Source organism: Ammospiza nelsoni, chromosome 3 (genome assembly GCF_027579445.1).
Source record: "Ammospiza nelsoni isolate bAmmNel1 chromosome 3, bAmmNel1.pri, whole genome shotgun sequence".
Taxonomy (NCBI): domain Eukaryota; kingdom Metazoa; phylum Chordata; class Aves; order Passeriformes; family Passerellidae; genus Ammospiza; species Ammospiza nelsoni.
This window is the reverse complement of record NC_080635.1, coordinates 36,219,274-36,234,948: the sequence shown is the minus strand read 5'-3', so window position 1 is coordinate 36,234,948 and position 15,675 is coordinate 36,219,274. Positions and strand designations below refer to the sequence as shown.

General features: G+C 37.4%; 1 protein-coding gene across 5 annotated transcripts in view; it reads left to right on the top strand.

Moving 5' to 3' along the window:
* STRN (striatin) overlaps positions 1 to 15,675 on the top strand; it is a 70,110-nt gene that overhangs the window by 7,858 nt on the left and 46,577 nt on the right. For all 5 annotated transcript variants that reach the window (XM_059468581.1, XM_059468580.1, XM_059468579.1 and 2 more), the window contains exons 2-3: positions 4,969 to 5,072; positions 13,460 to 13,533. In XM_059468581.1, coding sequence (XP_059324564.1) covers positions 4,969 to 5,072; positions 13,460 to 13,533 — 178 coding nt within the window. The remainder of the gene's footprint in view (positions 1 to 4,968; positions 5,073 to 13,459; positions 13,534 to 15,675) is intronic.

Below are 15,675 nucleotides of genomic sequence, written 5' to 3'. Positions count from 1 at the left end.
AATATACTTAAATATGTAGTGCTTCAGCGAGCCAGCTATAATCTAAAATACTGAGTACCCTGGCAGCCTGCAGAATCCTTCTGGCAGATCTTGGTAGACCGGTTAGCACAATTGTTCCAGATTGGTTCATCTCTATAATGTATTTAGTTCTTTTAGCTATCTGCATATTTTTTGCAATACTTTTCCTGCAGTTTCCCCCCCACCCTTTTGTCCTCGTTCTCTCAACCTCTGAAGACCTGGTTGTTGAATTATGGAAGCATTATGTAGAGAATTGTGTGTCTTAGTAGCTCTTTGTCAAATGATGTCTGTTGATCTTTGAATGCCCATAAATTTGAAGTGAGGTTTACTTTAAAATGTTATGATAGATATTTTAGAGAAAAATAGAAAGGTTTTTTTATAATTTTTGAGTCTTATGAATAAAAAAAAAAATAAATTGCCTTTTAACTTGAAATAGCTGTAAAAAAATTGATAGAAGTTGATACTAAATGTTCACCAGTTGTTTAGCAGTCATAGTATGTTTATTTTTTTAAATTTCCTGTTAAAGAGGAGGATTTTTTTATCTCCTGCTCTTAGGTAGTGTCAAGGTATAAGCCTAAAAAGATGTCTAAATATAATATATTTTAAACATGCTTGTTAGCGATTCAAGGAATTATAAATTTCAGTGTACATTTTAAACATTGGTAAAATCTGGATTTACTAAGATGTGATTTCATGATTTAATTATGTTGTTATGGCTGCTAAGCCAGTATTAGGAAGTCAATAACATTTATAGACAGAGTTGTTTCTAGCCCAGTGCTACCTAAAACATTGTATCACCTTTTTGTCTGCTTCAAAGTAATGTGACATTCGAGTCCTTTGGGGAATTTTGTACAACAGTAGTGTTGTTGTCTTTGAAAATTTTTTTTAATATAAGAATGAATGTTATTTTAAAAACCTCTCAATAAAGAAGTGGACTAGTTAAGGTAGCTACAGTGCTGTAACGTAGACTGGATGTGTATGACACTTCTAGGTTATGTTGCAGTTGGTCATACAAAAAAATTCTGTGAGATGAAGTGGGGAAAAAAAAAGCCGGACTCAACAATTGCAGCTGAAATAGACGGTTCCAGGCATGTCTTTTTCCAGTGTTCTCTGGTTTTGTGGCAGCTATTTTTGTTAGGTTTGATTTTGGCTTTTTTGTTGGTTTTGTTTTCTCCTCCTCTCTTGATGTTAATGTCCCAGTTGAGTTGGAATACAGTAACTTGCAGCACTTAGCCTGGAATAAACCCGAGGCGGGTCCTGCCTTGATTCTTGCCGCGGAGCCAGCGGGGCCGGGTGCTTTATGCAGGCGATGCGCCCCACCCATAGGGCAAGGAACAATGCGAGGTTTTGCGGGATCCCCATAGGCAATTTTGAGGTTTGCAAAGACTGGCTTACAACTTGATGCATTTTAACCTTATTACCTAGAAGGTCAGTTGTCACAGAACCTGTTTGTTGGGAATATTTGCGAATTCTTGAAATTTTTGGCAAACTCTCCCAGGAGTGGCCAAACGCAAGTGTAGAACAGTGTTACAGATTACTCTAAGCAGAAGGGAATTTCCTTTGCTCCTCTTCTCCCTCAGGTGTAGCTCAGGCTCCAGATGTGACTTGGGTTAAAGCTGTAGCCACGGGAAGTCACCTGTGGTGTCTCAGTCTATTGGTAAAATTCTGTTATTTATGCCTGAAACATGACAAAACTGTAGTGCAGTTCAGTTACAATTTTCATTGTGTTTCAACCCAGACCTCCTGCACATTAAATGTTTGCACAGACATTTAGACAGATGTTGTCTATGTATTTTAATTGGAAATAATGATCCTACATTGCCACTGTATTGTTCTAGAGACTGCGAAAATACTGCTACATGTTAAAATTTGCCATTTTAGATATTTCAACTCATTGTACTTGTCTATTCAGTTTGCATTTATCTGCAAAGTGTTTATTTTATGGTATGAACATTTAGGTTCCTTTGCATATTTTTGGTGAATTGCCAAAAGAATGAAAATTTAAAGAATGAAATATGCTTAAGACATATGAACTGTTAGTACATTATTGTTAATATAAAATTTCAGTTATTATTTTAATACTGTCCTTCCATGCAATATAAGCAAATCTGAATATTGGCATTGAGAATTTCTCAAATAACATTTAAGCTTACATGATTTTTATTGTCCATTGAGGCTGATGTAATTGTAATTACTCAGTGCATGTACAAATGAGGGATAAGGGCTGCTAACATCTTGTGGAAAAGAAAGGGAATTTTTCTCTAAGTTATAAAAATGACCAAATGTAAGTATTCTCATTTCCAGAGCCAGAATTCTTCAAAAATAGTGAGTATTAGGCATAAGGATGCTACTCTGAAGAAAAGCATGAACAAACTATGCTAGAAACCATGCAGCCTCCAAGGAGAGAGCAAAATTATTCTCAGTTTCTGGAAGTACCAGTAAAACTTCCTATCTGTAAATTATATATTTATTAACCTTGAAGGATTCTAGCAATAAGCTTGTGTAGGGCTGGAGATTCGTCTGTTGTTGCTGTGTGCATTTGAAGTAAGAAACACAAGTACTTCTTGAAAATCCAGGAAAAAGAAAAGTTCTAAGACATCATTAAGAGTATGGAGATATTACTGACAACAGAAGATGTCCACATGAAGGAGATGTCATATGATAATTCTCAATCATATCCATTTATGTCTCTCTGGCTTACAAAAGGAAGCTGTTAAAACTACCGAGAAGTTGCATTTTTTAATTTAGTTTAGGCTGCTACCAGTGGAAGATGACTTTAGCTTCAACTGTTAGAACAGAAATGCTGCTTTGACCTTTGTAGTGTAGCAGTGTGTGAACCGCGTTGTTTGCCAGCCTTCTGGGGAAAAATGCTTCATTCCAGCCTGTTCAGTCAATTCATTCTTGGCTAGAAATTGCTTGCAGACAGCAGGTCACATAATAGATCACTTCAGCTTGTGTCCTGATGGCATGGGATGATCTTCTTCATTCCAGCCAAATACGTATTTACACCATGATTTCTGTTTTTAAAAAGTGTGTTTTGATGTTCTCTCCCTTTCGACAGGAAGAGCGTGTGTCAGTTCTGCTGGGCCTGTGTGGAAATAGGGAGGGAGAATCTGTGTGTCTGTACAGTTACTGCAAACTAAGTTATATGTGTCTGAGATGCTCCTCTTGGGAGGGATGCTGACCTTGTTGAGTTGGGATGCTTCTCGCTCAGTTACATTCCTCAGGGTAGCAAATGCTGACTGCAGCATCAGCATCAGCATTTATTTCTCCTGTGCCTTTCTTTAAACCTGAGCATAAAATTGACATTAGAATACAATTGTAGTTGATGCCAGAGTGAGAGGTCTTTCTTTTGATTCAGCTGACTTTTTTTTTTTCTGGAATTCAAATGTATTTCCCCTGTTGAAGGAGAAGAGTGACTTAGTTGGAGAGCAGCCAGTGTTTTTCTCTTGACGTAAACTGGCTGATCTAGTTGGTGACTGGCAGTTAAGGATCCTTCAGGTGTCTGTCAAGCTATTTACTGACTGTACTTGAGCAATAAAATTATGTCAGCTGGTGTGATGTTTTAGAGCAGCTGCTATTGCTGGCCACCAACAAATGGGCTTTTGGTGTAAGAATCATCTTTCCTGGTCACCAAAATTGAACTGAGTTAGTTGTGTGCCTTCCCTTTATAGTTGTTGGAGAGAAAATGACATTTAGTGACTGTTTTTTCTCGCCTTGGCGTAAAAATCTGCAGTCAGATTATTTGGAAGCAGCTATCTCCATTAACTAAAATATCTGGGGGCTGCTTGCAAGGTTGTAACAGGTGAGGATAGGATATTCCTGCTCATTTTTAATCCCACTTTCCTGAGCATTTATTTAAATAAAAGGGTTATAGGTTGTCATGCTCAACAGCTGATGGTTGCCAGTTGCCATTTATCTTGTCTGTGCTTCTCAAGACACAGATGAGATGCCTGGTGACTTGGCTGTAGAGGTGCAGAAAGCTTCTGATCCTGGAAATGGCATGTGAGGCTGAGGCATGAAGTGGTGACTGCCTGCAGGTATTTTTCCCTAAAAAATTTGTGTATTTGTGAGTTGAGCAAGCATAAGAAGTTCCCTCTTGATTTGAGCATTAGGTAGAAAAACAAGGAGTTCTTCCTTTGTGAAGAACTAAGAATTAAGAAGAATTAATATCTTGTGTTTGTCATAATTATCTATTTAGAGGAGATTTTTCACAGGCAACTTGTGCTGGAAGTTGATAGAGGTTAGCTGTCTGTTTTCCACTTCTACTTTTATTTACTTATGTACCATTTCTCTCCTTGTCTCCCTCACCAAAATACCTTTCCCTGTTTTCCTTTTTCTTCCTCTCTTAATTACAGTATTTCTGGAGAGCTTTCCTTAACCTATTTTAGTAAGTATCATAATTAACACTTAACCCTGTATTACAAACAGGGGTTTATTTTTTTTTTGTTCTTATTTTAGCTGAACATGGTTTACATCAGGTTTTTTTTACTAGTGTCATGTATCTGACATGTATCTATAGAATTATACTCTAATTATACACTACTTCAGTTAGTGAGCAAAAATACCTTATCATCTTCTCTTGCTTATTGTTGGTGAATCCTTTTATCTGCTGAAGGCTTTTTGTGTGCTTATTTTATCCATTCCTTATCCTTTATTGAATGTTTATCCAAGAGAGAAAACAAACCCTGTCAAACAATCCAAAATTGCTTTATTTCTTATCTTTTTCTTTCCTTTTTTTTTTTTTTGATCTGTAGTGAGCATGCTGTTTAGAAGGCTTATCTCTGCAGTGGTTTTTGTAAGTGTTTAATGTTTATGAAGCATAGTAAGCCACCGCCTTTTGAACTCTACAAATGAATATTAAATTAACTTCAGAAGACACACACACTTAAGAGCTAAGCTGAATAATTTTGAGCAAGCAGATTCTAAATTGAACACTTGCTTTTGCAGGCCCAGATCGCCTTTCTTCAAGGTGAAAGGAAAGGACAGGAAAATCTGAAGAAGGATCTAGTGCGAAGAATCAAAATGCTGGAATATGCGCTCAAACAGGAAAGGTATGCTGCTTTTGTGATGAGTATATGATGAAGAAATGCTGAAGACAGATAGTTTATTTTTGCCTTTGTATTTGACAAAACCAAGAAATGTTTTTTCTGTCTCTGCTCAGTTCTCAGATTGATGAATTTTACTGTACTAAATAAAACCACTAGTCTAAATGTCTGCATTATGATAAGAACAACAGCTAAAATAGCATGGCTTGAAAAACATGCTAACAAAACCCATAGCTGATCAATAATGAATGCTTTCCCTTGGTGGAATTCCACTGAACTGTACAGATTATACTCCAGAATTAAAGTGTATTTTCATTTTGTTCAGTGTAATAACTTTGTTTATTAATACGTGTCAACTGAAATCTTGAATAACTGTCTTCAGTCTAATAATTACTAGTTTTTAATCTTGCTAAGTTTTTAGCCTTTTCACTATGAGAGACGATACAAGAATATCTTCTGGAGGTTAATTGTGTGATTGCAAAAATGTTTATGTTTACCAGTTAATCAATGTCTATTTCTTGGTTCATGGACATTTTAGTACAAGTCTCGAGTTTACTGTTTTATTCTTGTGTATACTTTCCTGTTATTCTAACCTTTGAGGCAAGCAGAAATTCAGAAATCTCTCTGTTCAACTGATTTATTTCAGGCCAAGTTTAGTTTAAATTCTCTTAATTAGTGAAATGTCTTTTAAAATTCTTGAATAAAGAGTATATTTATGGTACTGCTGCAAAGCAGTCATTGCTTATGTTATAATTTTCCTGTTAGATAATTCCTGCTTCTCTTTAATAAAAGAAGCCTCTGAAATAGTTTATGTAGTAGAAATAAGATTTAAAATACACACATATGCAAATGAGGAATAGAACATCACTGGTAGATAATTTTAAAAGGACACCAATAGTTACATTACTGTATTGCATTCAGATTTGCTCAGCTTATATGGGCTATTTTAGCACAAGATGTGTCTTCTACCATCCAGTTTGTCTCTTTCTGGTAGCAACCAGTTAATCCACTGGTTGCATGGGGATGCAGCCAAGGTTCTGGCTAGCAGTATCCCCAGGACTCCAGTGTATTTTCTTCTGTTTTGGGGAGTTCTTGGAGGAATCCTTAAGGTAGTTACCCTTTTTGCCTGGGCTTTGTTATGGTACCGATATTACATCAAAGAGCAAAGAAAAATACAAAGTGTATGCATAATGGAGTTTGCAGTTTATGGCTGTGGAAAGGCTTACATTGGAAGCATAATTACAGAGTTGAGTGTCATTGGTTCAGCTAAAAATATATTCTAAGTTATATATATATATATTCTGTGAAGATTTCTTGTATTTCAAAACTGGTGGAGCTATTCCTGATTACATAAAAGTGCCTCTAACACTTCATGTTCATAACCCACAGAAGTTAGCAATTTAAAATCATCAAACAATGTAAATACATTTTTGTGTACTGTCAGAGAAACTTTGTAACATTAAAAAAACAAAAATCAAACTGCCATATGGATGGTGAAAATGTCCCTCAGTTTTATAGTGTAAAATCCACCTAAATGATGACATTTAAAACTTAATGCAGCAGTCACTGTCAGGATTAGGAAAAAACACTCGGTGGCTTCTTACATCAGTACCTTTATGTTGCGTGTTTTTCTGCGGTGTGTGGCATTAGCCTCGGTTACTCAGGTCAGTAGGCTACAGTCAGCTGATCTGATCCAGTGTGACAGTTCCAGAACGGGTGGTTCTCTAAGCAGATGTGGTGCTTGTGACTGGTGTGTGTGCTGGAGACAGCTGTTTATGAGTTTGTAGTTTTATTTGCCAGTTTCTAAAGAAATAGTCTTGTATTTCTGCTGGAATTATCTCCCAGCAAGTGTTCTTGCTTGATACTTCAAAGAACGGCAACATACTGAGCTTGGAAGCACTGCTCCCTTTCCCAGCATTTTCCTAAATCAGTTGTCAGCCTGGTCAGGCAGTAATCAGGATGCTGGCATTTTCCATTGGGTTCTTAGAGCTGGAAAATGAGATCCTCCAAGGTAGGAGGAAGACATTCCCATCAAGTTTGGGGAAGGTTGGTGCACTGTGAGGGGGCAGGGAATCATTCCTGTATTCTTTCATTTCAGCTCTGGCTGTGTAGTATTTCAGATCTTTCTCAGCTGGACGAAATAAATTATGAGTAACAGAACAGAATATGAAATTGTGGACCAGAGTACTCCATGTTCGTAGTGCTCTCAGGAAACCATGAAAAAGAAATGAGAAACATTTGTTTTCTCAGGTACATGCTTCTGTGAGCTGTTATTTATAGTGGCTGCTCTGCATTTCTTTTATCAACCAAATAGTTTCAAATTTTACTGTAAATTAACAACTTTGGGACCACTGTTATTGTTCTCTATTTCATGTCATGTCATTTTAGCGTGGGTAAGGTAGAATATAAGTTTTACTACTGATGGTCATGTTTTTCTGGCAAATTTAGTTTAATGTTTAGTCTTTATGTCAGTAATTGTGAGGTTACCTTCTTATTGTGTGTATAGCAAGCCAGGTTATTTCTGCTGAAGAGTCTTAGTAGGTGAAGTAGCAAGGAGCTTAGGAGGAGCTGGTGCATAGTTAAGTGCTAGCATTTTTCAATAGCAGTTTTGATGTAGTTTTGCCAGCATCCAGTAGATTGCAGTGTGAGGCTGCTCAGAGTTGAGGATTACTTTTTATGACTTTATCAATACTTGCTCCACCACCAGTAAGTTGCACTGGTGCCTCTGGACTTTCAGGAGCTAGCTGAAACGTAGTACTGTTTCTCTCAAGAACATGTCCTATTTCGGCTAGTCTAGCTCACTTCCTGTCTTAACATATTTCAACCAAAGAGCTGGACTCCTGAGCCATGTCTCTAGAAACAGTTGATTTAATTTTGTGTTGTTTTCTGCACTGATGTGTCTGATCAGTGTAAGGCTGGCGCCTTCTCCCCTGGGTAGAATATCTCGCCATGCTGTTCCTGGCAGTCGTTCTTGTTTATGTCTCTTGATTTGGCGGCAGCTCCCAGATCTTCTACGGATGTTTTGGCAGGCTCCCGCAGCACAGCTGGATCAGATGCTTCAGGTCTGGCGACAGATATTTCCAAGAAATAGTGGCTTTTTTTGACTGTAATCAAATTTGTTTCTGTGTGAAGTATTCAGCAAAATTTCACTGCACTCAGTCGTAGGAAACGTTGATGAAGGCTTTTAGCATTTTCCTAAGCAATTCTTGTGTGGCAGCCATGTTGAATGTTTCCAAGCACTAAATAGAAGACACATAGTTTAATGAAAATACTGCTAATCAAAAGAGGAGAATTGTATAATGAAGGGCAGAAGCCAGAGCAGTGATAATACTCATTCTTATCTGAGTAAGGGCATCTACCCAGGAACATAGTTTCACAGTGCTAAAATAGCTTTCTTCCAAATAACTGGAAGGCTGATCTTCAGATAGAAAATACTTTCTATTAAGTTGTATCCTTCAGGTTGTCATTTTCAAGTCATTTTTCTGTCTCTGCATACTGTTAATAATTCATATGTAATTTTCAGAAATGGAAGGTAAATCACTGAAGTTGAACAAGTTTCAGATAGTAAATCTTTGTTTCTTTTTCTCCCCTGCCACCAAACCACTGTCCTTTTTTTTGACCAGATGATAAAAAGGTTGAAGAAACTTTGATTTTCTTTGTACTTTTTTTACACAAAATATACTTTATCTCTTTTTTGTGATGGTAGTATCACACTACTGGGATATGTGAGCTAGAATTCAAGGTGAACTGCAGAAGGCCATTTTAAAGCTGTTAATAAATGGACCCTGTGATTTCTGCAAAAGTGAAAAAATTAAGCATTACAGGTGGGCAGCAGATATTCTGTCATTGTAAAAACAGATTACATGAAAATGTGCTAATAGAATAAGTGATATTTTGAATTTGTGTAGAAAAGAATTAAAGGTTATTTTGTGAAGAGTTTCATACCCTTTGTTTGCAATATGTGTAACTGAAGGGTCAAGACTCCCTTCTAGTCCTGGAGTCTGAGTCATGGTGTTCAGCTCTTTTCTTAGTGCACTTTCAAAAGAAGATTGTTTATCTTTCATACCTGTGACATTTTCAGCTGTATGATAAAAAAGCATCTAATAATAAATCTCATACTGTCTGTAGAAGTGTGGAAGACATTTCCTAGATAACCTATTAGTGGTCACCTTTTATGACCAGGTAACCCGGCTAGTGGATGCAGGGAAGGCTGTAGATGTTGTTTACTTGGATTTCAGCAAGGCCTTTGACACTGTCTCCCACAGCATACTCCTGGACAAACTCGCAGGCCGTGGCTTGGACAGGAGCACTCTTTGCTGGGTTCAGAACTGGCTGGATGGCCGGGCTCAGAGAGTGGTAGTGAATGGTGCTGCATCCAGCTGGCGACCAGTCACCAGTGGTGTCCCTCAGGGGTCTGTGCTGGGGCCAGTTCTGTTTAATATTTTTATTGATGACATGGATGAGGGTTTAGAGTCCTTTATTAGCAAATTTGCAGACGACACTAAGCTGGGAATGTGTGTTGATCTGTTAGAGGGACAGACGGCTTTGAAGAGGGACTTGGAACGGTTGGATGGATGGGCAGAATCTAATGGGATGAAGTTCAATAAGTCCAAGTGCCGAGTCCTGCACTTTGGCCACAATAACCCCCTGCAATGATACAAGCTGGGGACGGTGTGGCTGGACAGTGCGCAGGAGGAAAGGGACCTGGGGGTGCTGGTTGACAGTCGGCTGAACATGAGCCAGCAATGTGCCCAGGTGGCCAAGAAGGCCAATGGCATCCTGGCCAGTATCAGGAACGGTGTGGCCAGCAGGAGCAGGGAGGTCATTCTTCCCCTGTACTCAGCACTGGTGAGGCCTCACCTGGAGTATTGCGTCCAGTTCTGGGCCCCTCACTTTAGGAGGGACGTTGAGATGCTTGAGCGTGTCCAGAGGAGGGCAACGAGGCTGGTGAGGGGCTTGGAACACAAGCCATATGAAGAACGACTGAGGGAGCTGGGGTTGTTTAGCCTGGAGAAAAGGACACTCAGGGGTGACCTCATCACTCTCTTCAGCTTCCTGAAGGGTGGCTGTGGTGAGCTGGGGGTCGGTCTCTTTCTCTGGGCAACAACAGACAGAACAAGAGGACACAGTCTCAAGCTGCGCCAAGGGAGATACAGGCTAGAATTAAGGAGGAAGTTTTTTACAGAAAGAGTGGTCAAATACTGGAATCATCTACCTAGGGAGGTGGTGGAGTCACCATCCCTCGAAGAGTTTAAAAAGAGACTGGATGTGGCACTTGGTGCCATGATCTAGTTGAGGTGTTAGAACATGGGTTGGACTCGATGATCTTACAGGTCTCTTCCAGCCTAGAATTTCTGTGATTCTGTGATATATTGATTTTTTGGGAGTTTTTGGTAATATTTTTCTGAACTTTAGAAGCTGACCTCAACTGAAAATGAGTTCAGTGTGTCACATACTCTGGCATGATACTCATGCTTCTGTTTCAAGTGTGCGTCCTGCTCAGAGACCTGAATTTATACTAATTGAATTTAGTTCAGGTTTGATTGTAGCACTGGGGTTTTTTTTTTATCATTTTGTGCAGTCAGAGCTCTATAACTTTAACTTTTCCAGAAATATTGGAAATAAGGATTACTTTTTGGGGCTTTTCATCTCTTCAGTTGCCTCTTTGCTAGAACACTGTTCTTCTGCCTTCTCTCTAGTGCTACTGGTCTCTGCCTGCAATATACAAAGTTAGGTCCTCTGAAAGATGAAATCTTAATCCAGTTTGGCCCTAAAATAAATTTAAAGGGCCAGTGGTGTACAAGACCATGTAATCTACGTTATCCTCTTGAAGTAAAGAATAGCAACAAAAGCTTTAAAAGCTGTTGTGTTATGAGGTGGAACCAGTTAGAAAATCCTGGTTACTAACAGTTTAAAATGGATTTAGAATGATTATTTTCATTCTGGTGAAATGATTTTATAATGCTTTTGATGAGTGGGGAAAACTTCAGTAAGAAAAAAGACTATTACTGTTGATTTAAGAGGGAAGTGAATTAAAAAGTGAGCAGCCATGGATTTAGGAGATTGAAATAAATATACTGAGAAGTTTAAAAAACTGCAGTCTGAATCTTTGAAAGATGTATTTTGGAGAACATGACATCTGAGGAACAGTAAAGGTCCAAAGAATGATCCTTTCAGTGAACCTAGCAAACATTTTACTTAGGCTGGAAATGATTAACAATACTTGATAAGAAAATTAGTGAACGCATAGAGCATAGTGGAACTTTTTATAAAACCCACAAACTAAAAGCAAATGTCAGCTGCTGCAAAACTAACTTCTCCCTGAATTCTTTGAAGGAATGAAGTAGAACACAACATATGTCAGTAATCCAGATTAGAAGAGCAGAGTATTAATATTTGTTTGTTTCTGTTAAGTCAGATCAAAATAGATTACATATTAAGGTCTCTTGATTTCATGACTGCATAAAAAATTGTACTCTTTTAAGTTGATTACAAAGTGGAGGATTTCTTAATTCTTGATTAATCATTGCTTTTCATTAGTGGTGGTGGGAGAAAAGTATACATAGCATCAATATTTAACAATAATGAGAGGCAGTTGTTTTACTAGGGTAAATGGATAGTTGGAAAAGGAAAGATAAATATTCTGATTGAGCCTTCAGCTTTGATTTTGTTCTGCTCTTGGTTATTCTTTTCTGTACTGACCAAAATGTTTAACTTCCATCTATTACTTTTAATACATTTCAAGCACATCCTTTCTCTTTTCCTTGTTGAGTGCTGCTCAGCTTAGAGCTTAGTGCTGTGGCTCTTGAGAGTTAGTTCCTTCATCTGTTGATGTTGCTATGCCTAAGAAGCACTTCTTCACTCTTCACTTACCCTTCTCAGTCAGAATTAAATGTTTATTATAATTAAAATGCAGCTGGTTTAGTAGGAAGCTATTACTGTCGAAATTGAAACATAAGAACTACAAAGCATTCTTCAGCACTATTTTGTTAGAAGTAATGGGTTTTCTTGATGAAATAAAAAAGAAAACAGTAATATAATGAAGATGTTTAGGAAGCAATCTAAAGGTGCAGGTAACTTGAAAACATTTTTTGCAGCTGTTCTTGATATAGTCATGCGATTTTAGTGAAAACTTGCCTCACACAATTACAAAGTGTCAAACCCAATAATTTTTTTAAAAATAAATTTTAAGTGGAAGAACTCCCTTTTGCCTAGTGGAGCTAATGAAACTCCTTTTCATGTTGGTCCATATGAGAGGTTTATTTTTTTTTTTGTCTTTTTCAGCCTTTTTCTTGCTACTCTATACTTCACTTTGTACATTTGTGCTTGAACTGCATGTACATGTGAGCTGTTTGATTGTTCCACTACTCCCAGGCTGCACACTCAGCATTTCCTGAATTCTCAGTTTTTTGTTTAGAGCAGGAACTGGTGCAAGTGCCACTCTTCTACCCAGTTGTGAAGGTATAAAACCTGCAGTTTTGTACTTTTAAAGTTATGGTGAGTGTCAGAGAAGGAGAGAACAGATTGCAAAACTACAAAGAGCTCACTTTGCCTCACTCTCTCTACTGCAGTGTTATAAGACTACTGTAATGAATCTTGAATAACTTAAATGTGCCTGTGTAGTACTGTTCTACTGTGGTGGTATTATGTGTATTTTAAAGTCTGTACATACTGCGTCTTTAGGATGAAGCTTCTCAAATTAAAAAGCATTTCCATTTTTTTTTGTTGCTATTCTTGTTCATTGTATGACATGCTTTGTGGGGCTTATTATGTTAGACCTTTTGGAAGCTAAATAATTTTGGAAGAAAGTTTCCATTTTTGCCCTTGGTCAAGTCGCAGACCTAGCAGCTTTGAGACAAAATGGTGTGGGTGAGATGTCATTGCTAAGTCTCATTTAGAACAGTTTTGGCTGAGGGCCTGCTGCTGTTGGAGAGCACAGCATTTCGAAAAATAAAACTAAAACTAAAGTTTGCTTAATGGAGTGACAATATGAGATGAAGTAGATGGCACTGAACTGACATGGGTAGTAAAAATGTTTCATAAATGTTGGCTAGAAAGGAAAGGCTAGGGGGTTGGGAAGGGAAGCAGAAGAGTTGTTTGTGTCCACAGGGAAGGAACCTTTTCTGTAGCAAGAACATTTTGTAAAATCTGCAGTCAACTGCTCTGTGTGTTTCTTCAGTATTCACTATGCAATTACATGTAGCCCTTGGAAAAAAAATTTCAATAAAATTACCTATCTGAAGTCATGGTAAAATTACTTGATTTGCTTTGTTCCCAGCCTAGAAGAAACGAGTGGCTTTTCAATTGAAAACAGATGACATTTATGTGTTTAGTGATATCCTTTAAACGTACTAATAGATTTTAAAAAAATTTTTTGTTTGGTTTCTTTGCAGGGCTAAATACCACAAATTAAAATATGGCACAGAATTGAATCAGGGAGATATGAAGCCACCGAACTATGATTCTGGTAAGAATTTAATGACAGTGAGTTTATTACTGGCATAAAAGCTTAACTGTGTTATGTGCAAATGCTGAATTGATAGTATTGATAAAATGAGTCTCCTAATGGAGCATTATGAATAGAGAAAATTATTCAAGCCTATATTTTACTCTTGTACAATTAAAAATATATCCTAATGATCTAAGAGTCTATTAATAAATCAGTTTAGTTTAGATTAAAAAAAATCCAAACCCAAATGAGCAGACTGCTCTTGGAGAGAGTAGTTTTTCGGTCCCTTAGTGATGTGTATGGATATTTTAGAACAGGATGATACTAGATTCACAGCAATAGAATCCTTTTATCTCTGGATAATTCTTCTGAATGAAATACATAGTTCATAATTTTTTGGTTCAATTACCTCAGTAGTATTCCAGGAAAAAAATAATTAAAGTGCATTTTAGACATAAGTAAGAGTTTTTGAACAGGAGATTTCAAATGATCATTGGACATGCATTTAGTTATTTCAGTTTTTTGCCTTGGTCTCTGGAAAGCTGATTTGTTTTCATCTCCTACTTCACACAAATAGATTTAAGCACTGAATTGGGGAAATTAAGAATTTAAGTTACTTCCTTTTATCCCTCTATCTCCCTATCCTTTCCTCTGGAGGAAAAAGTATTAAAAAAGGTACAGAGATCTGGCTAATGGTCAAGGCATTGAAAAAAATAGGTAATGTTTTTTGTGTCTCAATCTCGTGATGCTTCTACTGCAACAAAATTGGAACTACCTATATGTAAAGGCAGAGCATAGAATGTCTGCAAATCTCATCTCTGTCACTTGGTTTATGGAGGGGGTGGTCTAGCTGACTATCATGGTGATTTCTTACCTCATTGGGTTTAGAAGGTCATGAAAAGACCCCCAAACAAACAAAAAATCCAACCCTATACCAACTAGCCGAGCTTTACACCAGGCTTTTCTTGTCCAAGTTTTTAATGAGTTTTTTAGAAATTTTATTTCATGCAATTATCAGCTTTATTTCCTTAACTGAAGAAATATTGAATTTGGTGCTACTAAGTGGAAGACTTCAGTCTCTTTCTGGACCTTTAGAAAACTTTGTCCTGATCATACCACAGCCCTAGGCAGCCATGGTGTTTTTTTGTAATTTCTCAGGATGCAGCTACAGCACATTGCTGCAGTTTCCAGCTGAGGAATGTAGTGCGAGGCCTGGCTTACCCAGCAGAGCTCTAGACTGTGCATTAATTCTGCAAAGTCAACATTGTGGAAATACTTCAGCTAAAATTCCATTATTCTCATTTATCCCATTGTAGTCGATATACAGCTATCAGAAATGTGTATTTTCATTCTGTATCAAATCTGGACTGATGACTTAAAATAGAAACTTTGTTCTAATACTGTTTTGAAGTTGTCTTTGATAGATATCTATGTTGTGTGTTGATGCATTCCCATCGCCCTGTCCCTGTTTTTCCTGCCCAGTCATGAAAAAAAGTCAAAATGTTGGTAGTAGTTCTTCCACATGGATCCTTGTTGTTTTCTTTATGATCTCTTGGTGAGTCTGTAACACAATTTTAGAAGAAAGATTTCAATTTCCTGTATAAATAAAATTATTTATACAGTTTATCTATGTATACTATATATACTATATCTTCTGCTATAATTTCCTCATAATGCAAGTCTCTTCACTCTTATCTGTAAACCACTGCTACTGCTAGCAGTCATCACTTTTGAGGAGACTAAGCACAAGAGAATTCTTGCCTCTGGATATACTTAACAGTGCCTCCAGAAGAGTGGGTTTTGCTTTCAAAAGGAATTTTCAGGCAGATTTACCTCAGTCATGTTTTAATAATTATAGACTGAGCTTTGGTAGCTGTGGATTGGATCCAGCTGTGTCCAGTTGTCATTGGAAGATGATTGTGCATTTGATTATTTCCTGTGGTTGCTATTAAATATATTTGTGAATATGAGATGTCCAGAGTTCATATGTCTCTCCTTGCATGTGAATTCTGATTAGTATTTAATAGCTTCTTTGGGTAGGTGGTGGGGCTTTTTTGTGTAGTATTAATTGAGTTGTTTAAAGGTAAGTGACTTCCTGATGAGAATAATAGCTCTCACACGTCACATATTAAGTTACTCATAGGAGTATACCACAGGTTT